Source organism: Musca autumnalis, unplaced genomic scaffold, assembly GCF_047663935.1.
Source record: "Musca autumnalis isolate F117 unplaced genomic scaffold, ASM4766393v1 scaffold_5, whole genome shotgun sequence".
Classification (NCBI taxonomy): domain Eukaryota; kingdom Metazoa; phylum Arthropoda; class Insecta; order Diptera; family Muscidae; genus Musca; species Musca autumnalis.
In genome coordinates, this window is record NW_027412088.1 from 33,412,772 (window position 1) to 33,439,933 (window position 27,162).

Genomic DNA, 27,162 nt, shown 5'->3' on the forward strand with positions numbered 1-27,162 from the left:
TTCTTACAAAGCAATAGGCCGGTCTGTGGTAAGCTATGCAGCGCCATTGTGTTACGCAAATGTTAGCAGTGGAATAATACTCAAAATTCCGACCTGAATATGGCAACAGGGTGTGCCCACTGCCCACTATATACCAGTGGATATAGTGGGCAGGCTTTCCCCGTCTACACACGTCAGGAGAGATCTTCATGATCAAGAGAGAAAGGGTCAAAAGATACAATCGAGAACCTCTAGACCAAGTAGCCTATCATAAAGGCTTGGATAGCATTCACACTTATGCAGTTGCACAGTTACTTCAAAGGTATAGTGTGAATGCCGTACACGGAGACCACTTCCACCATCCATTCGAGGAATATGCAGATTTCCCCCACAAAATCTACAGCCACTCTGTTCACCACATGGACAGCGCAGTTTGGACGTGAGTTGAATGTCGTGGTCGACGGTAGCAGAATTCCGACCACAAAAGGCCCTAACATTTTAGGGGTCACATTCGACACTACATTCACGTGCGCACACGCCACAGCTATCTGCGACAAGTTGAAAAGTAGGAACAAGGTCCTCAAGTCCCTGGCCGGCAGTACTTGGGGTGCAGATAAAGAAACCTTGTTGGCCACGTATAACGCGATAGGTCGGTCTGTGGTAAGCTATGCGGCTCCAGTCTGGTCCCCGAGATTGTGTGATTCGAACTGGAAAAAGATTCAAACTTGCCAGAATGCCGCCCTGAGAACAGCGACAGGGTGCCTCCTCAAATCTTCAGTGGACCATCTACATGAGGAGGCAAAAATTCTTCCTGTAAAGCAGGACAATGAGATGCTTTCGTTGCAGTACCTGCTTGGATGTTATCGTGTGAGCCATCCCAATCACCATCTTGTGGGTACGCCCGGCCCATTCAGGGAGATCAGGAAGGATATCCATGCTCTAGAGGGAGAGGTCCAACGATACAGGAGAGAACCCCTAGATCAACAAGCATATCAAGCAGGATTGAATAGCATTCACACGGACGCAGTTGCCAAGGCCTTAAGCAATTATAGTGTGAATAAAGTACTCGGAGTACATCCTCCATCTATCGCAGCTGAGGAGCGTCAGCTGCCACGACAACTACTACGCTCGGGATATTGCAGTCGCCTAAATTCGTATTGGGCAGAAATCGATCGCGCCGTGCAAGACATATGTCCAGTATGCGGCATGGGCCCGCACGACACACAACACCTTTTTAACTGCCCCGCAAAACCTACCCATCTAACTCCAGTGATCTGTGGCCACTTTTCTGGAACTGGAGACAGACCCAGAGCCAGATTGAACAGAGGAACGAACAAATAAACATAACAAAAACACTGTTACAACAACAACCATCGCAGCGGAAGAACTCCAAGGTAAAACGAATTGTTGTAGACCAACAATTAAGATTTGGACGATGCAGCGGCCTCAATTAATATTGGATCTAAATTGACAATCGGAAGAGTGATGCGAATACGAATAATTATATTTGTTCACATAGCCAAACGTCAACCTCACCCACTGTCTACCTGCGACTTGGTGTCCTCTGTTTACGCAAACGAGGCTCTGGATCATGGGCGGTATAACCCTAACTCGTTGCACGGAAGAAATACCTGCATCAATACCAAAATATCGGTAAGAGCCAACTCGAACTACTTGAGGAATAGGGTCTACAGATATCTGCGTTGTTATGGCGCACAAGACAGTAGGGATGGCAACGGATGAAACCATATAGGTCAACGGTGGCGCCCACAGGCTTCCAAGAAGTTCACGTTCTTTCTTTTGCTCACAAGCAAAGAAGAATTCCTGACGAATTTTGTCACCAAAAGCATGAATAAAAGAACCAAAAGAAATTTAATTCTCCCAGGAGGTCAGAGGCATATGCCAAATCCTCCCGCAACTGCGGCAAGCTCCACGTGTCTGGGACGGAGCACTTCATGTTCAGACAGTGTTTCAGAAACCTTTTTGAGGCCCTATGGTCCTGAAGGAGTAAAGCGGAAAAGAAGATGAGATTGACAGCACGATACCCAATACGTGATTAACTGTCCAGCTAAACCCAATCACCTGTCTCAAGATTTTTTATGCACGCAGCCAGACCAGGTTGCAGATTGTTTGAATCTGGACACAGAGGAACCAGGACCAGATAACTGAAAAAATATTTGCATTGCTACAAGAACAACACCTCGAAATTCTCGTTTACCGACGTTTGCCGTTAATTCTGTCGTTAGTTAGTTGCAGAATCACATCCCAGTAATATAAAGTCATACTTTTAAAACAATTAGTGGAAATAACTTGCCAAATTATATAAGTAATTAACTCCCAAACATCCCCTCTTCTTCTTCTTCCTCCCTCACTTACCTGTGTATCGAAAACATTTCTCAGCAATATACCAAATTGCAGATATAAATTAACAGCATCATTACGACAATCGTGGACCACCTTAATGACATTTTCATGTTCCAGCAGTGCCTTCAGGCCACCATCATTAATCATTTCGGGACAAGTGCGCACATCAAATATGAATGCCTCACCACGTGTGGTACCAATTTCGATGAGCGTGATTTCACCCTTAATGCCCAAATTGATGCCCTCACAATCGAGCGATACCACAATCGATTGATTTTGTTGGGCAAATTTAAGCATTGCCTCGGTGACAAAGAGCGATTGCTTAATATTGGCTATGACACTGGTGTTCTGTAGAACCTTAATTTTCCACGTATCACCAACGAAATAATTTTGACTAGGAGAATTATAGGATGATGAGGTGTTTTGTAATGATGAATTATGGCCCGTGGCGGATGTTGTGGAGTTATTGACATTGCCATGATTGGGACTGTGGTGTGGTGAATTCTGGGGATTGTAACCAACAGAGCCAGCCTGTTGATTGGCCATTGATTGTTTGTCTTTTTCATAGTTTTCGGCCAGGGTCCGTATGACCAGATTATTGATACGCTGTTTCAATGTTTGATTGGCACTGTTAAGACGCTCGGCTGCTGGTAGTGGTGCCTGTGGTGGCAATGATATGGCAGGTGGTGTGTTGTGATTGTTTAATTGTCCTCCTGGAGTCGACTGTTGCTGATTGGCGCTGGCACCATAAGACGAACAATTGTTGGGTGAGGGATAGTTGCGTTCACAAAGATTTTCCAATTTCATTTCCGAAATGGGAATATAACTATCGAACCCGGAATTGGGTTCGGAACGAGTTTGTGACAAATCACCATTGGAACCAGATGAATTGTGAGAAGTTACGGGAGCATTTAATTTAAAGTTGGGTGATGCAATGCTGTTATTGTTGTTGTTATTGATGCTATTATTGTTGTTGTTGCTGCTGCTGTTTTGCAACGATGAATTGCTTTGATTGCTGATGCTGCTGTTGTTGTTGCTGTGATTTAAACGTGGCGACAACAAACGTTGTTGTACTGCACTAATGGCTGGTTGAGACGTTTGTGAGGATTGCTGCTGCTGCTGCGATTGTTGTTGGTTATTGCGATTATTGTTCATAGCATTGTATTGCTCCCGTGACTTGGCCTGTGACTGTTGTATATGAGAATCGCTTAGCTTAGGTTTTTGTAGAAGAGTGACTAGATTTGCTTGAATGTGAAAACAATCCGAAAAGAGGCGTAGGAAAGTCATCAAATCGCTGGGTGTTTTAAACATTCGCAACCATTGTTCCTGGGGGAAATTGGTGGTTACCAAGTGGAATAGCTGATCGACCATTATGGGTCCCTTCATTTCAATGCATTGGGCAAAGAAATCCAACATTTGTTGAGTGGCTCTGGTATCGATGTTGGTTTGGGGCAAATGCAAACGATCACGGGCCGGTAAATCGGCCATATCTTCACATCCGACCAGCACAACATGATCGTCTACCACACGAAATGTGTCCGGATGCTTGCAGAGAAATTCCGTAAACTCTTTAATGTGTTGGCCTAAACAAAACGGATGAGTGATGAAAAATAAGAATGTAAATTATTGCCAATTGGAATGAGATGTCACCACCAAAAACCTTACCTGATATATGTCTGACTTGTGGCGATGCCTGTGATCTATGGCCCAATAAGCTGCGCACTGGCACCTCCACACCAATGCCATATTGCAGCAATTTATTTTTGAAATAGTCTTTTGCCTCCTGTATATAATCACGACGGCCACCATAACCGCCATCATCAGCATTGGAATGTTGGTAGCAATTCACTTGAACATAATCACCATCAACCAAAAAGATGGAAGGATACTGAGCCAAGAACTTCTTTAGACCTGGAATAGAATATAAAAAAGAAAGGTTATAAAAAGAACTAAAACACACACACCAAATAACGCCCAGCCAGCAAGAGTGCAACAAATGTGTATCGTTTGGCAATGTGAAAATGCAAGTGCAACCCCAACACCCAAGATAAGGGGTATGGCTTAGTTGGAGTATATACAAAATTTATTCAATTTTGTTAAGAGCTAAAATATAAAAATTGAAGTTGAATGTGGGCTCCCACCAACTGCACTCCTGCTGCTCCAACGATGTAAAAGTATTAAGAAATATGATATTGCCAAAACAGATGGAAGCTATGGTGTTGTGGGCATCTTCATCTCTCTCGCCTGTTCATTTATTTATTAACCTAAAAGTGCAACGATGATATAATGCAATGGAAATGAAAACAACAACATGTTGTGGCATAAGAAATTGAAATTGATGTCACGTTTTGGGTTTTATATCCCTATTTGGACTTTATTAGCAAATTGAATGATACGGGGTATTGGACGTGAATGTTGTGGTGGGCAATATTTTTGATTGACCATTATTGGAAAATTAATATAAAATTAGTGACCAAGGCCTTCGTTCAGTTACCATGCCAAACATACGTTAAACAAGCCCAATCGTCGAGGTAAAGGTTTTTGTTAAACATTTCCTAACATACCTCAAAATCTGAAACCTAATCGCGATATTTTTGCAAAAAGTCGATGATTGCTACCAGATACACACCCCCAAGAATGAAAAATAGCCAACATTTTTATAAAGCAATGTGTGTTGGCAATGTTAGCCACTGGCCGAAACACTATGTTTCTGGTCAATCCGGTACGATAGAAGCCGTTGGCGTGGGGTTGAGGATTAGCATTGTTGGTTGATTTATGTGGTGTCTAAAATCTTCAAAGGCTCAATTAGCCTATTCAACCACACCACACGGGTAAGGATGCATATTCCGTTATAATCTATTGGCAATTATATCCAGCCTGACGAATTGAGAAATCTCACAAGGGCTCCCAGATATAGTTTGGTTGCCTCAACGAAATAATGAAGGAACGGGCGTGCTAGAGCTTCAAATCTTCGTTGTATTTTTGCAGGGCAGGGACAGATGAGATGCTTATCCGGGAACTTTGTGCGTTCGCCGTTATAACATGGCCATGTGGTTTTTGACATTTGTCATATTTCAGTCTTGTCCCATCTGATCTCAGCTTGTGATACTTGGACTTGTTACTTGATACGTGGGTGACGTAGGAGATGAAAGATACCAAGAAACGGTCCTGACCGGCTTTAACATGGTAAAGTCCAGGATTTATCTTGGTCCCTCTCTCATCTCAAGTGGACGCTGACCTCCCCGTGGTGTCACCTGGGAATCTGCCTTTAACACCCATTAAAGGTAGTGAGCTAACATGTGCCGCGCGTTCACCCATAAGAACGTTGACGACCCCCGCAAACGTTTTAAGGACCATGATCTGCGAATCTGCACCTGGAATGTTCGCACTCTTTATAGAGAAGGTGCAGTTTACGCGCTGGCAAATGTACTTGAAAAGTACAAGGCCGACATTACTGCCATACAGGAAATACGATGGACTGGGAAAGATGTCACAACAACACCTAAAGGTGACGCACTGTATTATAGCTACCATGACACAAAGCATGAGTTTGGTTGCGGTTTTGTAGTTGGTCAGAGGTTAAAACATCTGGCCTCCAGCTTCACCCCAGTGAATGAAAGACTTGCTACAATTCGATTAACAGCAAAATTCTTCAACATCAGCTTTATCTGCGCTCATTCTCCAACCGAAGACAAGGACGAACAGACCAAAGATATATTCTACGAGCGCTTAGAAGAAACATATGACCGTTGTCCTGCCCATGACATTAAAATCATTCTAGGCGATTTAAATGCCAAAATTGGAAAGGAGAATATCTTTGGCCCAACAGTCGGGAAATTCAGTCTCCACAGCGAAACATCTGACAATGGTATGAGGCTGATAGACTTTGCAGCTGCAAGAAACATGGTAGTTAGCAGTACCAGATTTAATCATCTCGATATTCATAAGGGCACCTGGCTGTCTCCAGATCAAAGAACAAGTAATCAAATTGATCATGTTGTGATAGATGGAAGACATTCATCGAGCGTGTTGGATGTACGATCGTTCCGAGGCGCAAACATTGATTCGGACCACTACCTTGTTGCAGCAAACGTACGCACCCGCTTAAACGTAGCAAACAAAGTACGAACAGACACAACCCGAAAGTTAGACATCGGTAAGCTGCAATCACAACAGATAGCCACAGCATATTCCACTCAACTAGCCCAATTGCTTAATCAAAGCACTCCTCATCCCGATAACATATCAGCGCAATGGCAAAGCATTGCCCACTCCATGCAAACAGCCGCAAAATCCATACTTGGATACCAGAGACCTCCACCAAGGAATCCATGGTATGATCAGGAGTGTCGTTCTGCCAACGAAGAGAAAAATGCGGCATATAGGGCTACTTTACAATCCGTAGCAACGCGTAGCGCACGAGAGAGATACAGGGAGAAAAGGAGAGAGGAGAAACGTCTTTTCCACAGGAAAAAGAGAGAGATGGCAAAGCGGAAGTGTGGAAAAATCGAGATGTACAGGAGCCAGAATGAAGTCCGAAAATTCTACCAAAGAGTCAAGCATCAAACTGATGGCTTGGGTACAGGCACATCCTCCTGTAGAGACCAGCAAGGTAATTTGGTAACTGATACAGATCGTGTACTCAGGATGTGGAAAGAACATTTTTCAAATTTGTTGGTATCCAATAGCAGCGAAGACGACGAAGATACCACAGTCCCAATCCCAGAAGATGGTATTGAATGTATACCGCCCAGCCAATATGAGGTAAGGACAGCAATAAATCGGCTGAAGAATAATAAGGCAGGTGGGGCCGATGGCTTACCAGCCGAGCTGTTCAAAACCGGAGACGACACGCTGATAAGGTGTATTTATCAGCTAGTTAGTACCATCTGGCAGGAAGAACGTGTACCCAACGGCATAAGTCTACTCCCTATTGCCTACAAGATCGTATCAGGGATATTGTGCGAACGACTAAAGCCTATGGTCAACGAGATAATTGGACCATACCAATGCGGCTTTAGACCTGACAAGTCCACCATTGACCAGATATTCACCCTGCGGCAAATCCTGGAGAAGACCCAAGAGATGCAGATCGACACCTACCACCTTTTTGTCGATTATAAAGCAGCCTTCGACAGTCCGCTGCGCTCAAAGGTATTCCAAGCCATGTCTGAATTTGGTATTCCCGCAAAGCTCATCCGGCTTTGTAAAATGACTTTAACTGACACGAGGTCCTCAGTTAAAATAGGAAAGAACCTCTCCGAAGAGTTTGGTACCAAAAGAGGTTTCAGACAAGGAGACAGCCTTTCGTGTGATCTCTTCAACATCCTGCTGGAAAGGTTATACGAGAGGCAAACGTCAAAAGAAGTGGCACAATCTACACCAATAGTCACATGTTACTTGCTTATGCTGATGATATAGACATCATGGGACGATCAGTAAAAGAAGTAACAGATACCTTTATGAAGGTCGAAGGAGAATCTGCTAAAGTGGGTCTGGCGGTAAACGGTGAGAATACCAAGTTGATGGTTTCGACGCGCAATGCGTCCATTGAGCTTGGACCTACTGTGGAAGTTGATTTCTATAATATTGAGGTAGTAAAAGACTTCGTCTACCTCCGTAAACACAACAAACGACATCAGTTGTGAAATAAAAAGAAGAATTGTATTGGCCAACAGATGCTACTTTGCTTTAAGTAAGCAGTTTAAAAACAAAGCCACATCTCGTCAAACAAAAATAACGCTCTACAAAACACTGATACTACCCGTGCTGATGTATGGATCCGAAGCCTGGGTACTTACGCAAGCAAACATGGCAGTGCTTGGTGTGTTTGAGAGAAAAATTCTTCGAAAGATCTACCGACCAATCTGCTTTGACGGTGAATATCGACGTCGCATGAACCATGAGTTGTATCTGCTATACAACGACATCAATATTGTTAAACGTTTCGAGATGCAGCGATTGCGTTGGCTAGGCCATATCATAAGAATGAGCGATGATGAACCCGCTAAAAAGGCGTATAAATAAGGACCGCTTGGCGGTGCACGCAGAATTGGCAGGCCAAGGAATAGATGGCGCAAACAAGTGGATGACGAGATGAAAAGGCGCGGTATTCCAGAGTGCGAAGCAACAAATAGAGAGGAATGGAGATCTTGTCTTAGTTCGGCCTATAGAACAAATGTTCTTTAATGGGCCAGCTAAGTAAGTAAGATACTTGGACTTGCTGCCCAAAACATAATCAGGGGACATGTGCGTGGAGTTAACTGGTCAGTTAAACAAATGCAGCGTGTCTTACGGTCCCAATCCACATGTAGGACGTGTGTTGGGTATCGGGCTATCAATTCAGACCTAATTCGAATTGAGGCGACTGAATTGCCCGGATCTTAACTGGGCTGGAGTTTGCCTTGTGAGCTGCGTTCTTCTGCTGTAATGGATGGGAGGCAGTATCCGCTTACGGTATTCATTCTGTACCTTTGTACTGCCAATGCAATTGGATCGGTGTGAATGCTTTTTAGTCCTTCCTGATTGGCTTGTTGATCTAGAAGTTCATGAGATGTAGGACCTCCTGAGTGGGAGCAAGCATGTCCCCAAGATTATGGCAGGGATACTCACGACGGTAACACCCAATCAGATATTAAATCGACAACACCTTTTTGTGCTGATCAGAAATTTTCGGCTCTTCATGAGGTTTATGGTGTCATAAGGAGGCACCCTGTTGGAGTTCTCAGGGCTCCATTCAGTTTAGGTATTTTACTAACATTTGGATACCACAATTTCGCCAAAGCAGTGGGAGCCTCATATCAACCGCCAATGCGGTGAACAGTTTGGCAGTATATTTAACGGCGCATATTTTCATATTCCTCGGGTGGAAGAATTGTACTAGAAGAGCTATGACGATATTTAACCTATCACATATATCATCGACGGATGACAGAACCCGAAGTCATGAGCGTACATAACGATATTTATGCCGTCTGGAGGGTGTGCAATTTTAGAAAGGTTGAGGATAAAGATTTTCGATAGATATCACCCCGCCTTGGGAAACTTCGTGTTTCAATTTGACTTCATATTTCTGAATTCCACAAACGACTGGCCCACACACAACGTTTCAAACACGGTTAACGACCGATATGTTGTTGTTGTAGCAGCATAAAACCCTACGTAGAAGCATAGGTTTGATGCTGGGTTGCCAGCCGCTGGCCTATGGTTTCGGCTCAATCCGGTACAAAGAACCCGCTGCCGTGGGACTACGACTGATATGTGGGGATGTGGCGTGTAATGCTGTTTTGGTACTATGCATCTTGATGTTGGGCAACTAGGAATGTGCTTATCGTCATGGGGAGGAGAAAGGCATTGAGAATCTTCGTTATTGGCTATAGGAGGGTACTGTTTTGCTAGCATCCTTGCCAGGCTTTAGCAGCGGAACCATCCCGCCAACTTTCCAAAATTCTAGTACAAAAGGAGTGACTAACGACAAATTGCGGACGCTGGTGAAATACTCAACTACGGGATTATCAACTTGCTTAAGTATTACAATTGAGATACCGTGTGGATCCACTGCTTTGGATGATTTCGCGTTTTGGATGACATGTGCAACATCGATCACTGTACATTGTGGTGGTACTTCCTCGCCTGAGAGGACTCTTATACGGCGTTGCTCTATAAACTGCCGGTAAATATAACACGCATACCTCTTCGGATTTGTCACTGGCGCAAGCCGTTCTATCATCCTTCCTTCCCAGATACGAGAGTGATTTAATCCACAATTTACTCAACCCTGTACCAATGCTTCAGGCGGTCTAGCCACGTCTTCGGCTTATGTTCGTTTACTAGCCTGTTGACTTCAAGAGTAAGTTCCCTAACTCTTGGGTCTTCAGAGTTCGTACGACGGAAGTTCGTCATGATCATTTGCTAGCCCCGTCACCTCTGCTGGAAAATTTGGTCTAATTTTGAATATTCGACCAGCAGGTATGTTGCGAGCGGCTGCAGCTGTGATGATGTCGCGGAAAATTCTCTCAGTTTCCCGAGGCAATGGGCAGCGGTGATTGGTAAATTCTCTGAACGCTTGCCAATCAGTTTTTTTTATAACGGAGATCAGAGGTTATGAAGACGGGTGGTATTTTAACTGAGACGATGACTGCAAGATGGTCTGAGCCAATGACGATGTCTGCGTGCTGTGGCAGTCTTCTATCCTCGTAGGAACGTATTCGTTCACCGTGCAAAATGTGGGGCTATCAATTTGCACGGCCAGAGCTTTTGTATTGGAAAATTCATCTCCGGTGAACTTTTGTATGGGAAAAGTCATCTCCGGTGAACTTTTGTAAAGGAAAAGTCATCTCCGGTGAACTTTTGTATGGGAAAAGTCATCTCCGGTAAACTTTTGTATAGAAAAGTCATCTCCGGTGAACTTTTGTATTGGAAAAGTCATCTCCGGTGAACTTTTGTATTTGAAAAGTCATCTCCAGTGAACTTTTGTATTGGAAAAGTCATCTCCGGTGAACTTTTGTATTGGAAAAGTCATCTCCGGTGAACTTTTGTGTTGGGAAAGTCATCTCCGGTGAACTTTTGTATTGGAAAAGTCATCTCCGGTGAACTTTTATATTGGAAAAGTCATCTCCGGTGAACTTTTGTATAGAAAAATCATCTCTGGTGAACTTTTGTATGGGAAAAGTCATCTCCGGTGAACTTTTGTATAGGAAAAGTCATCTCCGGTGAACTTTTGTATTGGGAAAGTCATCTCCGGTGCACTTTTGTATTGGTAAAGTCATCTCCGGTGAACTTTTGTATAGGAAAAGTCATCTCCGGTGAACTTTTGTATTGGAAAATCATCTCCGGTGAACTTTTGTATTGGAAAGGTCATCTCCGGTGAACTTTTGTATTGGAAAAGTCATCTCCGGTGAACTTTTGTATTGGAAAAGTCATCTCCGGTAAACTTTTGTATTGGAAAAGTCATCTCCGGTGAACTTTTGTATTGTAAAAGTCATCTCCGGTGAACTTTTGTATTGGAAAAATCATCTCCGGTGAACTTTTGTATTGGAAAAGTCATCTCCGGTGAACTTTTGTATTGGAAAAGTCATCTTCGGTGAACTTTTGTATTGGAAAAGTCATCTCCCGTGAACTTTTGTGTTGGAAAAGTCATCTCCGGTAAACTTTTGTATAGAAAAGTCATCTCCGGTGAACTTTGTATTGGAAAATTCATCTCCGGTGAACTTTTGTGTTGGAAAAGTCATCTCCGGTAAACTTTTGTATAGAAAAGTCATCTCCGGTGAACTTTGTATTGGAAAATTCATCTCCGCTGAACTTTTGTATTGGAAAAGTCATCTCCGGTGAACTTTTGTATTGGAAAAATCATCTCCGGTGAACTTTTGTATTGGAAAAGTCATCTCCGGTAAACTTTTGTATAGAAAAGTCATCTCCGGTGAACCTTTGTATTGGAAAATTCATCTCCGGTGAACTTTTGTATTGGAAAAGTCATCTCCGGTGAACCTTTGTATTGGTAAAGTCATCCCCGGTGAACTTTTGTATTGGAAAAGTCATCTCCGGTGAACTTTTGTATTGGAAAAGTCATCTCCGGTAAACTTTTGTATTGGTAAAGTCATCTCCGGTGAACTTTTGTATTGGAAAAGTCATCTCCGGTGAACTTTTGTATAGGAAAAGTCATCTTCGGTGAACTTTTGTATTGGAAAAGTCATCTCCGGTGAACTTTTGTATTGGAAAAGTCATCTCAGGTGAACTTTTGTATTGGAAAAGTCATCTCCGGTGAACTTTTGTATTGGAAAAGTCATCTCAGGTGAACTTTTGTATTGGAAAAGTCATCTCCGGTGAACTTTTGTATTGGAAAAGTCATCTCCGGTGAACTTTTGTATTGGAAAAGTCATCTCCGGTGAACTTTTGAATAGGAAAAGTCATATCCGGTTAACTTTTGTATGGGAAAGCTCATCTCCGGTAAACTTTTGTATAAAAAAGTCATCTCCGGTGAACTTTTGTATTGGAAAAGTTATCTCCGGTGAACTTTTGTATTGGGAAAGTCATCTCTACAAAAGTTCACCGATGATGACTTTTCCCATACAAAAGTTCACCGGAGATGACTTTTCCAATAGCCTAGGACGGTATACCAAATCTCTTGATGAACATTGAAGATAATATTAGGCACACAACCCAGGGAACAGCGGTATGTATGCATTAGGAAATACTACCTCGGCAGTCCCACACTGTTTTGCTACCCCCCATATAATATTACATATATGAGTCACTGGAGTCAAGCTCCCGCAATATAGATGTTTCTTCGACACATAAAGTCTACAATTTCGCTGACTTTGTTTTAGAGACCATTGCAATTGAATTGCAGGAACGATGCACCTGTCTGTTGTTGTTGGGGAGACTGCTGGAGAGTTGCGTATTCCGATGACGACAAGGAAGTCGAAGACGGAGTTGGAGACACGCTGGGAGATTTATGGCGCAACAAGCAGCAACATAACATTTTTGGCAGGAGTCCTAGGGACGGCTAAGACCAGAGCAGCCAGATACTGACCCATTTCCAATATCCATTACATCTCACTGACATGTGATGGAGGCGGATTTAAGAAACGGAAAAGATCAATTGCCGTTTCCACTGTAAAAAAATATACGAACACAAATACATAATTGTTGAAGTGACGGGTCCTCGTCGAGAATTCTTCCGGGTCAATCGGTTGCTAAGAACAGGTCTGCGTGGGATTGATTTGATGATTAGGGGATGTCGGCGGACAATACCCCAACAGGTATTCAGCAACACATAATTTTGCATGTCTAAGAGCATCATTATTGGGCGGGATTCTTATTGAGGGTCACTCTAAAAGAAACTTCAGACAGATTTCCCGTTTCAGACAATTTTGGCTACATACATCATCCAAACTACACTTACATTCGGATTTTAACTCAATTTTTTAATACTCTACTTTCTGTATTTTATGCACTGTATATTCAAAATAATGTTCAATGATATCTATTCTCTGAATATCATTGAGAATGACATCATCATTGTCATCATTTTTATAGAAAAAAAGTGAATGGAATTCCATAAGAACCCTACCAAATAAGGTAAGCCTACGCAACAGTGGCGTAATTTGTAAATTTTTAAGTGCTTTACTGACAAACTCTTTCAACTATTGAAATACCCCACATTGCGGCTACGTTTCTGCTACATCTTTTCTCTCTGTCGCTTAGTAAATAAACACAAATACGGAAAAAATTCCTCCATAAAAATTGCAACATCAGCCGCGAAAAAAACTGCCGCAACTGATTATTGCAATGTAAACATCGTCATCATTGTTATCGCGAGCCAACCCCAGATATTCCGCACGTTCCACATTCCTTCCTTCCATTTCTCATGCCCACGAGTTTGACACAATATAAACAAATGCAAAACGACAAATTAATTCTTTCATTAGTAACAACAACAGCAACAATGCTTAGCTTGTGATTTGTATAACATTTAGCAAAGCCATGAGAGCGGATTAAGGTTTATTAAAAATCCAACGATATCTGAAACAACAACAGCAAGAAATACAATAGTATAAGCAACACAAGAATCCTTGTCAGTTCCCCTTATTATTTTGAAAAAATATGTTTGTATGGTAATGTCAAAGGCAGGCGGCTGGCTGCTTTAGACCGGAAAGTTGGTAACATAGAACGGAAGAGTGCGTGTGGAATGCAACATCATGTCGCTGACTATGGAAATTATGTTGATCCGCTGTGATGAAAAGTTGCAAGGGATAATGAGTTGTGACATTATTATAACTTATTTAATAAGTAGTTACGAAGACACTCGGCGGTTATGTAGGTGTGTTGACAGGGTTTACTGTCAGTCATGTAAAATAATGCAAAATGCAACCATAAAGGTTTAGCTCCTAAGACCGATATAACAGGGCTACTATTTTTAAAAGATCCATATAAAAGGACTTCCATCGATATATAGAAGACTTTTAGGGGGACTATTATCTATAGAGGACTTTTAGTAGGTTATCTATCTATAGAACTCCTACTCAGAAGTCTTCTATATATACACCTTTGGCGGAATGTTTTTAGACTCAATACCAAATTTCCGATATTTCGGTAAAACCTTCAAAATACCGAAAATCAAGAGGTACGCTTCTATGGAGGATATAGGAGCCCGCGGACCAATACTTATAATTCTCTTCTGGAATATTTTATAAGCCCATGGAAGACTAAATAACAAATTTCAGTCTATCACTGGGATATTGACGTTACAACCTTCAGAATTTCAGTCAAAAAGACATTTACCTCCAACAAAGACTAAATACCAAATTTCAGCCATTTCGGTGGGTTGCTGTGGCCACAACCTTCAAAATACCGAAATCGGGAGTTACCGTTCTATGAGGGCTATATGAAGGCGTTGACCTATACCGACAAATTTATGGGAGAAAGTTGTATACCCCCAAAGAAGAATAAGTACCAAATTTCAGAAATTTCGGCTAAAATCTTCAAAATACCAAAAATCGGGTGGTACCATTCTATATCACAACGTGGATAGGTATAGTCCATTTATAATACCAAACATCACACAGGAGTAGTAGAAACTTCTATACCAAATTACAAAGCTCTACCATATTTTGGTGGAGGGTATAAAAAAGGAGGTTTAGGTCCGATTATTGTCTACGAGACCTATTTGACGTATCTCAGCTTCTTTATTCAGATTTCCAGCGACAGCATTAATCGGATATCTTTGTGGATGTGATGTTTTTCAAGCCTCTTTAGATGTTCTCTTCCAGGACTTTTATAATGGACAGATATTGCTTTTACAATTACTGAACTTCTTCCGAATTGGAAATCCACCCCTCCCATATTTTGACTCGTAGACCCGAAGCTTCTTCCCAGTGGGGGTTCTTAAGACCCCTTTCCAAAGAAAAGGGTGCTTCTTAAGACCGTTTCCCAAGGAAAGGAAATTTTTTAAGACCCTTTCCAAAGAGAAGGATGATTTTTAAAACCGTTTCCAATGAAAAGGGTATTTTTAAGAGCCTTTCCAATGGAAAGGGTGCTGCTTAAGACCCTTTCCAATGGAAAGGGTGCTCTTAAGACTACTTTCCAAAGGAAAGGGTACTACATAAGACCCTTTTTCAAAGGAAAGGGTGCTTCTTACGACCCTTTCCAAAGGAATGACTGCTTCTTTTAGAGCTTCCAATGGAAAGAATGCTTCTTAAGACCCTTTCCAATGGAAAGGGTGCTTCTTCAGACCATTTCCAATGGAAAGATTGCTTCTTAATACCCTTCCTTAGAGAACGGCTGCTCCTTAAGACCCTTTCCAAAAAAGTGTGCTCCTTAAAACCCTTTCCAAAGGAAAGGAAAGACACTTTCTAAGGGAATTGCTGCTTCATAATATCCTTTTCAAAGGAAAGGGTGCTTCCTAACATCCTTTCCAAAGAAAAGGGTGCTTCCTAACATGCTTTCCAAAGGAAAGGGTGCTTCTTATGACCCTTTCCAAAGGAAAGGCTGCTTCTTAAGACCCTTTCCAAAGCAAAGGCTGCTTCTTAAGACCCTTTCCAATGGAAATGCTGCTTCTTAAGACCCTTTCCAATGGAAATGCTGCTTCTTAAGACCCTTTCCAATGGAAATGCTGCTTCTTAAGACCCATTCCAAAGGAAAGTGTGCTCTTTAAAACCCTTTCCAAAGGAATGGCTGCTTCCTAAGACTTTTTCCAAAGGAAAGGCTGCTCCTTAAAACACTTTCCAAAGGAAAGGCCGTTTCTTAAGACCTTTCCTAAGGGAAGGCTGCTCCTTAAGACCCTTTCCAAAGGAAAGGCTGCTTCTTAAGAGCCTTTCCAAAGATAAGGCTGCTTCTTAAGACCCTTTCCAAAGGCAAGGCTGCTTCTTAAGATCCTTTCCAAAGGAAAGGCTGCTTCTTAAGACACTTTCCAAAGGAAAGGCCGCTTCTTAAGGCCCTTCTTAAGAAAAATGCTGCTCCTTAAGACCCTTTCCAAAAGAAAGAGTGCTTCCTAAGACTTTTTGCAAAGGAAAGGGTGCTTCTTAAGACCCTTTTTAAGGGAAAAGGAGCTTCTTAAGACCCTTTCCAAAGGAAATCTTGCTTCCTAAGACTTTTTTCAAAGAAAAGGGTTCTTCTTAAGACCTTTCCTTCAAAAGGAAATACTGCCTCTTAAGACCCTTTCTAAGGAAAGGCTGCTCCTTAAGACCCTTTCCAAAGGAATGGCTGCTTCATAAGACCCTTTCCAAAGGAAAGGCTGCTTCTTAAGACCCTTTCCAATGGAAATGCTGCTTCTTAAGACCCATTCCAAAGGAAAGTGTGCTCTTTAAAACCCTTTCCAAAGGAATGGCTGCTTCCTAAGACTTTTTCCAAAGGAAAGGCTGCTCCTTAAAACACTTTCCAAAGGAAAGGCCGTTTCTTAAGACCTTTCCTAAGGGAAGGCTGCTCCTTAAGACCCTTTCCAAAGGAAAGGCTGCTTCTTAAGAGCCTTTCCAAAGATAAGGCTGCTTCTTAAGACGCTTTCCAAAGGCAAGGCTGCTTCTTAAGATCCTTTCCAAAGGAAAGGCTGCTTCTTAAGACACTTTCCAAAGGAAAGGCCGCTTCTTAAGGCCCTTCTTAAGAAAAATGCTGCTCCTTAAGACCCTTTCCAAAAGAAAGGGTGCTTCCTAAGACTTTTTGCAAAGGAAAGGGTGCTTCTTAAGACCCTTTTTAAGGGAAAAGGAGCTTCATAAGACCCTTTCCAAAGGAAATCTTGCTTCCTAAGACTTTTTTCAAAGGAAAGGGTTCTTCTTAAGACCTTTCCTTCAAAAGCAAATACTGCCTCTTAAGACCCTTTCTAAGGAAAGGCTGCTTCTTAAGACCCTTTCCAAAGCAAAGGCTGCTTCTTAAGACACTTTCCAAAAGAAAGGTTGCTTCTTAAGACCCTTTCCAAAAGAATGGTTGCTTCTTAAGACCCTTGCCAAAAGAAAGGTTGCTTCTTAAGACCCTTCCTAAGGGAAAGGCTGCTCCTTAAGACCCTTTCCAAAGGAAAGCATGCTTCCTAAGACTTTTTTCAAAGGAAAGGGTGCTTCTTAAGACCCTTTCTAAGGGAAATGCTGCTTTTTAAGACCGTTCCTAAGGAAAAGGCTGCTCCTTAAGAACATTACCAAAGGAAATTCTGTTTCTTAAGGCCACTTTCCAAAGGAAAGTCTGCCCCTTAAGACCCTTCCTAAGGGAAAGAGTGCTTCTTAAGACCCTTTCTAAGGGAAATGCTGCTTTTTAAGACCCTTCCTAAGGGAAAGGCTCCTCCTTAAGACCTTTTCCAAAGGAAAGGGTGCTTCCTAAGGCTTTTTCCAAAGGAAAGGGTGCTTCCTAAGACTTTTTCCATAGGAAAAGGTGCTTCTAAATACCCTTTACAAAGGAAAGGCTGCTTCTTAAGACCCTTCCTAAGGGAAAGGGTGCTTCTTAAGACCCTTTCTAAAAGAAAATGTGGTTCTAAATACCCTTTCCAAAGGAAAGGCTGCTTCTTAAGACCCTTCCTAAGGGAAAGAGTGCTTCTTAAGACCCTATCCAAAGGAAAGACTGCTTCTTAAGACCCTTCCTAAGGGAAAGCTGCTCCTTAAGGCCTTTTCCACAGGAAAGTCTGCTTCTTAAGGCCCTTTCCAAAGGAAAGTCTGCTTCTTAATACCCCTTTCCAAAGGAAAGGGTGCTTCCTAAGGCTTTTTCCAAAGGAACGGGTGTTTCTTAAGACCCTTTCCAAAGGAAAAGGTGCTTCTAAATACCCTTTCCAAAGGAAAGGCTGCTTCTTAAGACCCTTCCTAAGGGAAAGGGTGCTTCTTAAGACCCTTCCTAAGGGAAAGGGTGCTTCTTAAGACCCTTCCTAAGGGAAAGGGTGCTTCTTAAGACCCTTCCTAAGGGAAAGGGTGCTTCTTAAGACCCTTCCTAAGGGAAAGGGTGCTTCTTAAGACCCTAAGACTTTTTCCAAAGGAAAGGGTGCTTCCTAAGACTTTTTCCATAGGAAAGGGTGCTTCCTAAGACTTTTTCCATAGGAAAGGGTGCTTCCTAAGACCCTTTCCAAACGAAAGAGTGCTTCTTAAGACCCTTTCTAAGGGAAAGGGTGCTTCTTAAGACCCTTTCTAAGGGAAAGGCTGCTTCTTCAGATCCTTTCCAAAGGAAAGGCTGCTCCTTAATACCCTTTCCAAAGGAAAGGCTGCTTCTTAATATCCTTTCCAAAGGGGTGGTTTCTAAGACTTTTTCCAAAGGAAAGAGTGCTTCCTAAGACTTTTTCCATAGGAAAAGGTGCTTCCTTAGACTTTTTCCAAATGAAAGGGTGCTTCTAAAGACCCTTTCTAAGGGAAAGGCTGCTTCTTAAGGACCCTTTCCAAAGGAAAGATTGCTTCGTAAGACCCCTTTCCGAAGGAAAGGCTGCTTCTTAAGACCCTTTCCAAAGGAATGGCTGCTTCATAAGACCCTTCCTAAGGAAAGTTGCTTCTTAAGACCCTTTCCAAAACAAAGGGTGCTTGCTAATACTTTTTCCAAAGGAAAGGGTGCTTCCTAAGACTTTTTCCATACGAAAGGGTGCTTCTTAAGACCCTTTCTAAGGGAAAGGCTGCTTCTTAAGACCCTTTCCAAAGGAAAGGCTGCTCCTTAAGACCCTTTCCAAGGGAAAGGCTGCTCCCTAAGACCCTTTCCCAAGGAAAGGCTGCTCCTTAAGACCCTTTCCAAAGGAAAGTGTGCTTCCTAAGACTTTTTCCAAAGGAAAGGCTGCATCCTAAAACCTTTTTCAAAGGAAAGGCTGCTCCTTAATACCCTTTCCAAAGGAAAGGCTGCTCCTTAAGACCCTTTCCAAAGGAAAGTGTGCTTCCTAAGACTTTTTCCAAAGGAAAGGCTGCATCCTAAAACCTTTTTCAAAGGAAAGGGTGCTTTTTAAGACCCTTTCCAAAGACGCTTCCTACGATCCTATGATTCTTAAGATATTTCTTGAATTGAACGAAAAGTATACATACTAACGTTTGTACTTATTATTTCGATCATGTGTGTATAAACACACACATGGGCATTATTTAAAATCATTAGTGAAGATATAAACAAACAAACGAAGACGAACAGAGACAACAGCGTCAAGCGTTGACATAATTTGATGTAAATACTGCTGACAACGAATATTGCATGTTTGCCCCGTTTTCTGTTTGTTTGTTTGCCTTGTGTACGTCCCTACCTATCATCCACCTCACCCTTTCATCGGATATATCTATGAATGAATGATTATGACGTTCAATGAATGTTATAACAAAAGACAAAAAACATTTTGTTGGAAATTAATTCAATTATGTATGCGATTACAACAACAACATGAATAACATAATTTTAAACCATACCATCATAGGGTTGGGTGGTCTTTGGGGGGCATAGATAGGGTTGAGGTGTTTGCTATGAATAGACAACGGTGATGCCATGTCAAATTATGAGCAATTTTGATGACAAGCTGTAAACAAATTTGTGGTGACATGCTCCGTTTGCTTGTTTCTCAATAGAAAATGCAATTTGTTAAAATAATGGTATATCTTTAAAAGGAAGTGGAAATAAATTAAAACAATGGTAATGATTTCCCATATCGGGAAGTAATTGTTTGAAGACTGAATTTTAGTTCAGACTGAACTTTAGTTAGATTGGGGCGCTTAGACCAGAAGTAGGCACGACCAAGAGCTATGTATGAACTAGAAATGGATGCGTGTCACAATCGTGACACTAAACAAAAACAACTAAAGTGTTTAATACCAAGTCATCACTACATTGCGTGCCTGTTCAAACCTTTGTGAATGATATATTTAGAGGAATAGCAATATTGATATTGCACCAGATTAATATTTAAAAGAAGATAGTCACATTTGGCCCACGTTGTTTGAGGTCTAACTGTAGTTACCAAATAAGTCAAATTGACAAATATGCATTTGCAATTGTCCAATTATTGCATAGACGTGACAATCGTTGCGAATTTGCAAAACATCGTGGTGTATTTCAATAAATTACCTTTATATGAAATTGCCAACCGATGTGTGAAAATAAAATTCAAACAACCATTGATAAGTGACCTTCTTAAGACCAAAAGTTGTTGCTTCCAAATGAAATCGAAAGGGACCTTCTTTTTGCAATGGCATTATAGACATATTGGGAAATATGAAAAAAATGAAAATTATCACTTTTCATTTCATTCAAACATTTTCATTGATGAGGAGGGATATATGAAACTCACACGCAGAGTAGACATATCAGGGGGAGGTCATAACCGTCTGGCCTTGAAGGACTTTAATGCACATCATGAGTTGTGGCATTCGGTCCTCGGAAACGAAGTTTCATCAATCATGGCAAAGCTTTGCTTCATGCAAAGAAGAAAGATACAACTTTATTCACGTTTGGCGTGTTACTCGTTACTTATCCGAAGAGGTGCACAAGTTATTTCAATTGTCAGTTGGTCGAGCACTCCCCATCGAAGTAGGCATATTCCTAGAACTGGAGATACAAACTTATCAAATACTGTTACAAGGAAGTATCCGTCCGAAAAAATATTGAAATTTCTCAAAATGAACTTAATTCCAATGTTTTTGTTTTTTCAATTTAATTTTAAGCTCCACTGTTACCTAGCACTTCATTCGAAATACCATTAACTTTTGAAATATGTACTAGAAAATCCGAACGGAATTTGGCTTGGTTAAGCAATTCAAACAAAGCTCTCGGTTGTTGTTCGATTGTTATTATTTTTTAAGAAGAGTCTGACAATGTTTTCCGTTCATAGGTAAAGTGTGTGATTGTATTCTATGTATTCGTTAAGAGGTGGATAAACTTATTAATTACGCTTAACTCGAAGTTCGTTGGTCAAGTAGCAAGCGATGTGTTAACGACATGAATAGACGTATAAGTTGGAATATTTGCAAAATATTTTTGAGAATTGAAAAAAGATTTCTACATACAGAGTACTGGAAAGATAAATAGTCGCAGGTTGTAATCGGATTTGGTAATTTAGAGAATCAAGTCTAAAATGATATAGATTTTGACATATAAAATTTTTTTTTAGAGACGTAGATTTATTTAGTGAAATTTTTAGGGATTTTTGATGATTTTTATTTAAAGTAATGGATTTCAATACAAAGAACTAAGAGAACTGATGAGTCCAAGTGGCGTTGGACGAAACTAGTATTCTTTGCCTTTCCCGAAATTAAATCAATTTCAACTACATCCCACTTTAAATAAAACTTGTTGTTTTTTAAAAATTAAAAACAACAAAACCCGAGATTAAGCTGCATTATTTTACAACAATAAAGTAATGGATTTAAAAAATCTTCGAGGTTTAGTTGAAGTCGTGTATTTTTAAAGATTTTTTGTATTTTTTTAAAGACTTTTGGAAAGTTTTTTTTTAATTCGTGGATTTTTTTAAGATTTTTAAAAGTTGTTGATAATTTAAAGTAATTTTATAAAAAAAAAAAAATAAAAGTCGTGATTTTTTTAAGTCGATTTTTTTTTGAAAAATTTAATGCCGTGGATTTTTTAGATTTTTTTTTTTTTGAGAATTATTCAAAGTGCTGAATTTTTTAAATAACATTTTAGGAGGAATCTCAACGTCGTGGATTTTTTTAAAGAAATATTTTGAACATTTTTTAAGGTCGTAGATTTTTTAAAAAAAGTTTTAAAATCGTGGATTTTTTAAAGAAAATTTTTGAAAGTTCTAAAGTCGTCAATTTAAAAAAAGAATGGAATGTTTTAAATTTGTAGTTTTTTTAAAGAAAAATGTTTGAAATTTCAAATGTCGAGGATTTAAAAAAAAAAAATTTTGAAGATTTTTCATATTCGTGGATTTTTTAAAGAAATTTGTTTAAAGATTTTTAAAAATCGTGGGTATTTAAAGAAAATTGTTTTAAGATTTTTTAAGATTTTTGAAGATATTTCAAAATCGTGGATATCTAAAGAAAAATTTTTGAAGATTTTTCAAAATCGTGGATATCTAAAGAAACATTTTTGAAGATTTATCAGAATCGTGGATTTTTAAAGAAAAATTTTTTAAATTTTAAAATTTTAAAATTTTTTTTTCAAAATCGTAGATAAAAAAAATAGAAAATTTTTTAAAGAAATTTTTTGATAATTTTTCAATGCCGTAGATTTTCAAGAATTTTTCAAAGACGTGTATTTTTTAAAGAAAATTTTCAAGAATTTTTAAAAGTCGTGGATTTTTTTTGTCGAGTATTTTTAAAAATATTTTTTGAAAAAATTCAAAGTCGTGGATTTTTAAACATTATTATATTATTTATCATTATTATTATTATTTAAATTGTCGATTGTTTGAGTGGAGTATTCCCCCATTGGCTCAACTTCATTTATTACCCTCTATTACAGAGAGTAATGTTTTTCAAAACGAACTGACAGTGTTGCAAAAATTTTTCTGATCGCTACCAATATCATGATTTCATCCCGGCGAAGGGAATTATCAATTGGCTTCTCAGTTTTTGAAATGATGCCTTTTTAGCGAAAAACCGAACTCTTTAAGTGTCTAGTATTCTCATATGAATGAGAATCACACTCACTTTTCGGCTTTTCCAAAGAAACACCAAAATCAAAATATTTTGCAACATGTCAGCACGTATCAACTAAGAATTCTTCGAATTCTGTGAGTTGAAAAGAACACCAACACAGTTGCCTGTGAGGTTGTTTATTGGAATTTTGTTTTTTTGTTTTTAACAAAGCTCCAATTCGCCCGTGCCTAGGCTGTTTTTTGTTTGTTTTGTTTATTGTTGAAGTTCAATCTCATTGTCGATTGTTTGAGTGGAGTATTCCCCCATTGGCTCAACTTCATTTATTACCCTCTATTACAGAGAGTAATGTTTTTCAAAACGAACTGACAGTGTTGCAAAAATTTTTCTGATCGCTACCAATATCATGATTTCATCCCGGCGAAGGGAATTATCAATTGGCTTCTCAGTTTTTGAAATGATGCCTTTTTAGCGAAAAACCGAACTCTTTAAGTGTCTAGTATTCTCATATGAATGAGAATCACACTCACTTTTCGGCTTTTCCAAAGAAACACCAAAATCAAAATATTTTGCAACATGTCAGCACGTATCAACTAAGAATTCTTCGAATTCTGTGAGTTGAAAAGAACACCAACACAGTTGCCTGTGAGGTTGTTTATTGGAATTTTGTTTTTTTGTTTTTAACAAAGCTCCAATTCGCCCGTGCCTAGGCTGTTTTTTGTTTGTTTTGTTTATTGTTGAAGTTCAATCTCATTGTCGATTGTTTGAGTGGAGTATTCCCCCATTTAAATTGTTTTAAAAAGTTTTAAATTTGTGGATTTTTAGATTTTTTAAACATATTTTTGAAAAAATAATCAAAGCCATGGATTTTTTAAACAATTTTGTTTTCTGAAAGATTGTAAAAGTCTTGGATATTTTAGACATTTTGTTTTTTTGAAAATGTTTAAAGTCGTGGATTTTTTAAAGATATTTAAAAAAAAATCAATGCCGTGGATTTTTTAAGACTTTTTTAGATTTTTTTTTTAGAATTATTCAAAGTCGTGGATTTTTTAAAGAACATTTTTGGAGGATTTTTAAGGTCGTTGATTTTTTAAAGAACATTTTTTGGAGGATTCTCAAGGTCGTTGAATTTTTAAAGAAATTTTTTGAATTTTTTTTAAGGTCGTAGATTTTTTTAAATAATGTTTTAAAGTCGTGGACTTTAATTTAAAAAAAAATGGAAAGTTTTAAATTCGTAGATTTTTTTAAAGAAAAATTTTTGAAATTATCAAAGTCGAGCATTTAAAAAAAAACATTGTTGAAGATTATTCAAAATCGTGGATTTTTTAAAGAAAATTGTTTAAAGATTTTTCAAAATCGTCGGTACTTAAAAAATTGTTTTAAGATTTTTCAAGATTTTTGAAGAATTTTCAAAATCGTGGATTTAAAAAAAAAAAAAACATTTTTAGAAGATTTTTGAAAGAAATTTTTCTAAAGATATTTCAAAGTCGTGGATTTTTAAACAAATTTTTTAGAAGAATTTTGAAAAAAAAAAAATTCTGAAGATTTTTCAAAATCGTAAATTTAAAAAATAGAAAATTTTTGAATGAATTTTTTTTGAAGATTTTTCAAAATTTTAGATTTTTAAAGAACATTTCTAGAAGATTTTTTAAAGAAATTTTTATGAAGATTCGCCGTGATTTTTAGAAGTATTTTTTTGAGAATTTTTCAAAGTCATGGATTTTTTAAACAAAAATTGTTTAAGAATTTTTCTAGGTCGTGGATTTAAAAAAAAAATTTCAATACCATGGATTTTTTAAAGAATATTTTGAAGAATTTTTAAAAGTCGTGGATTTTTTAAAGAATTTTTTGAGAATTGTTCAATGAAGAGGATTTTAAAAAATATCTTTTTGAAAAAATTTTGAAAAGACGTTGATTTTTAAACATATTTTTTTTTTTTTTGAAAAATGTTAAGTCTTGGATTTTTAAAGATTTTTTTGAAAAGTTTTAAACTCGTAGATCTTTTTTAAATAATTTTTGAAAAAATCGTTGTGGTTTTTAAAGAAATTTTTTGAGAATTTTTCTAAGCCGTAGATTTTTTTAATAGGAGTGGATTTTTTAAAGAAATTTTTAAGAATTTTTCTAGGGCGTGGCTATTTTAAGGAAATTTTCACACATTTTGAGAATTTGTTTGAGAATTTTTCAAAGCTGTAGATTTTTCAAAGTCATGGATTTTTTTAGATCGTGGATTATTTTAAAAAAATGTTCAAAAAATTTTCAATGAATATTTTTTGAAAAAAAAAATCAAAAAATTCATTGAAAAATGTTAATTTTTGGTTTTTAAAAAGTTTTTTTAAAAGTTTTAAATTCGTGGATCTTTCTAAAAATAATTTTTGAAAAAAAATCAAAGCCGTTGATTTTCTAAAGATATTTTTGAAAAAAAATCTAAGCCGTTTAAACAATTTTGTTTTTGGAAAAACGTTAAAAGTCGTGGAATTTTTAAAGACATTTTTGAAAAAAAAAAAAATCAAAGCCGTGGATTTTTTAACCCTTTTTTAGAATTTTTCAAAGTAGTGGATTTCTTAAAGAATTTTTTGAGAATATTTTAATGTCGTGGATTAAAAAAAATGAGAATTGTTCAAAGTCGAAGATTTTTAAAGAAAATTTTCAAAGCCGTAGATTTTTTGAGAAGTTTTTAAAGAAATTTTGTTAGAACTTTTCAAAGTCGTGGATTTTTGAAAAAAATATGAATTTTTTAAAGACTTGGATTTTTTAAAGATTTTTTTTTTAGAATTTTTCAAATTTGAAAATTTTTCAAAGTTGTGTTTTTTTAAAGATATTTTTGAGAAGTTTTTTAAGTTTTCTCTCAAAAAAAGTCTCGGCGATAAGTGGATTAAACTTCACTTGTTCCGAAGTATGTGTGGGAGGTACCCGAAGGTGTGGACCGATATGGTCCATCTTCGAACTTAAACTAAGTTTGGCCAAAATATTACAAAGTGCATAATTTGGTTCTAATCGGTTGAGAGTTATCGTGCGCACCAGCCAGACAGACGGACATGGACATGGCTAAATCGACTCCAAATTATCTGAAATGAATTTTGCCCAAACATACTTGTGGCCTAAAACCATTATTTCGATGAGGCACATTTTTTGTGTGTTTAGTCCTCTTTAGGCTAAGGGCTGAGGGTATAAACAGCACCTAAGAAAAAAATCTGAACTTGTGTGATGGAGGTTGGTACCCGAAGGAGTTTTCCTTTATCAGTCTTCAACTTGATGTATGTACATTTGCAAATCTACGCCAAATGGAATACTCAATTTGTAAGTTAGTGCGCTCAGTCGTTTTATGTAGCTAGTGCTGTCAGGGGTTTAGAGCTTGTCTCAGGGCCATTTTCTCAGGAAGTATGGACTTGCCCATGAAAAAAATATATAATTGCAATCAGGCCTACAAGGATTAACTTCGGTAAAAATTCCCAAAAAATCTCGTAAGTGTTGAGAAGGAATGGACCGACTTAGTTCTTCTTGGAAGTGGAACTAATCCAGCGCCACCTTAGACTTTTCTGAGCTTTAAGAAGAGGTAGCAAATTCCTTGCAATCGAATTTTTTCCTATTTGAAGCTCATGCACATTCCCATCCCTGATGATGACATTATATCTTTTGGTTATGTGTATAAATATGAATTGGGTATTGGTTGGGGGTTTGGATTTTGCAATCGAGTTAGGTTATTTTCGCACAAAGCCACTTAATACCAACCATCGCATACCCAGCCAGCCAACCAACCAAAAACGTCACAAACTAGTTTCTTCACATGGCCATCAATGGCAAGCAGGTGGTTGTGATGGGAAATAGTTTCAGGTTTGCCAATTGACTGAGCAGCAGCAACAACAACAACATTTCGCACAATCACATCTATTTTGCGCCAACTTTATTCACATCAATAAAGCAAAGCGTTAATGTTGTTTGAATGAAATGAACGAGTAAACGAATGAGTGAGGAGGTGTAGATAGACACCCGGACAAAGGGACAGACAGACAGTCAGTAAGATACAAGAAAAAAAAACAAATCAAAATGAACGAACGAACAAACGTCGTATTGCCTAATGGAATGCTGTTGTTCAAGTTAATGAATTGTTATTAGAAATCATAGATAGAAAAAAAAAGAAAAACAAAAACAATAATATTAAAAGTATAAATGGTAGTCACAAACATTGGTTAACGTATTAATTGCAATTGTGTGCTGCAGAAAGCGCTGAAGTTGAACTGATTTATCAAATCAAATAAAAACCTGTCCACCACCGCCGATCGTTGTTGTTATTCGTTGGTTTGTCACGTTTTGTGACATTGCACTTTTGTGTGTGTTAACTAACACC

The 27,162-nt window shown here is 38.6% G+C and overlaps 1 protein-coding gene across 2 annotated transcripts in view; it reads right to left on the reverse strand.

Moving 5' to 3' along the window:
• egl (Egl_like_exo domain-containing protein) overlaps positions 1-27,162 on the reverse strand; it is a 127,217-nt gene that overhangs the window by 19,056 nt on the left and 80,999 nt on the right. For both annotated transcript variants that reach the window (XM_073954884.1, XM_073954885.1), the window contains exons 3-4: positions 4,009-4,254; positions 2,356-3,926 (exon numbers count right to left, since the gene is read on the reverse strand). In XM_073954884.1, the coding sequence (XP_073810985.1) occupies positions 2,356-3,926; positions 4,009-4,254 (1,817 nt within the window). The remainder of the gene's footprint in view (positions 1-2,355; positions 3,927-4,008; positions 4,255-27,162) is intronic.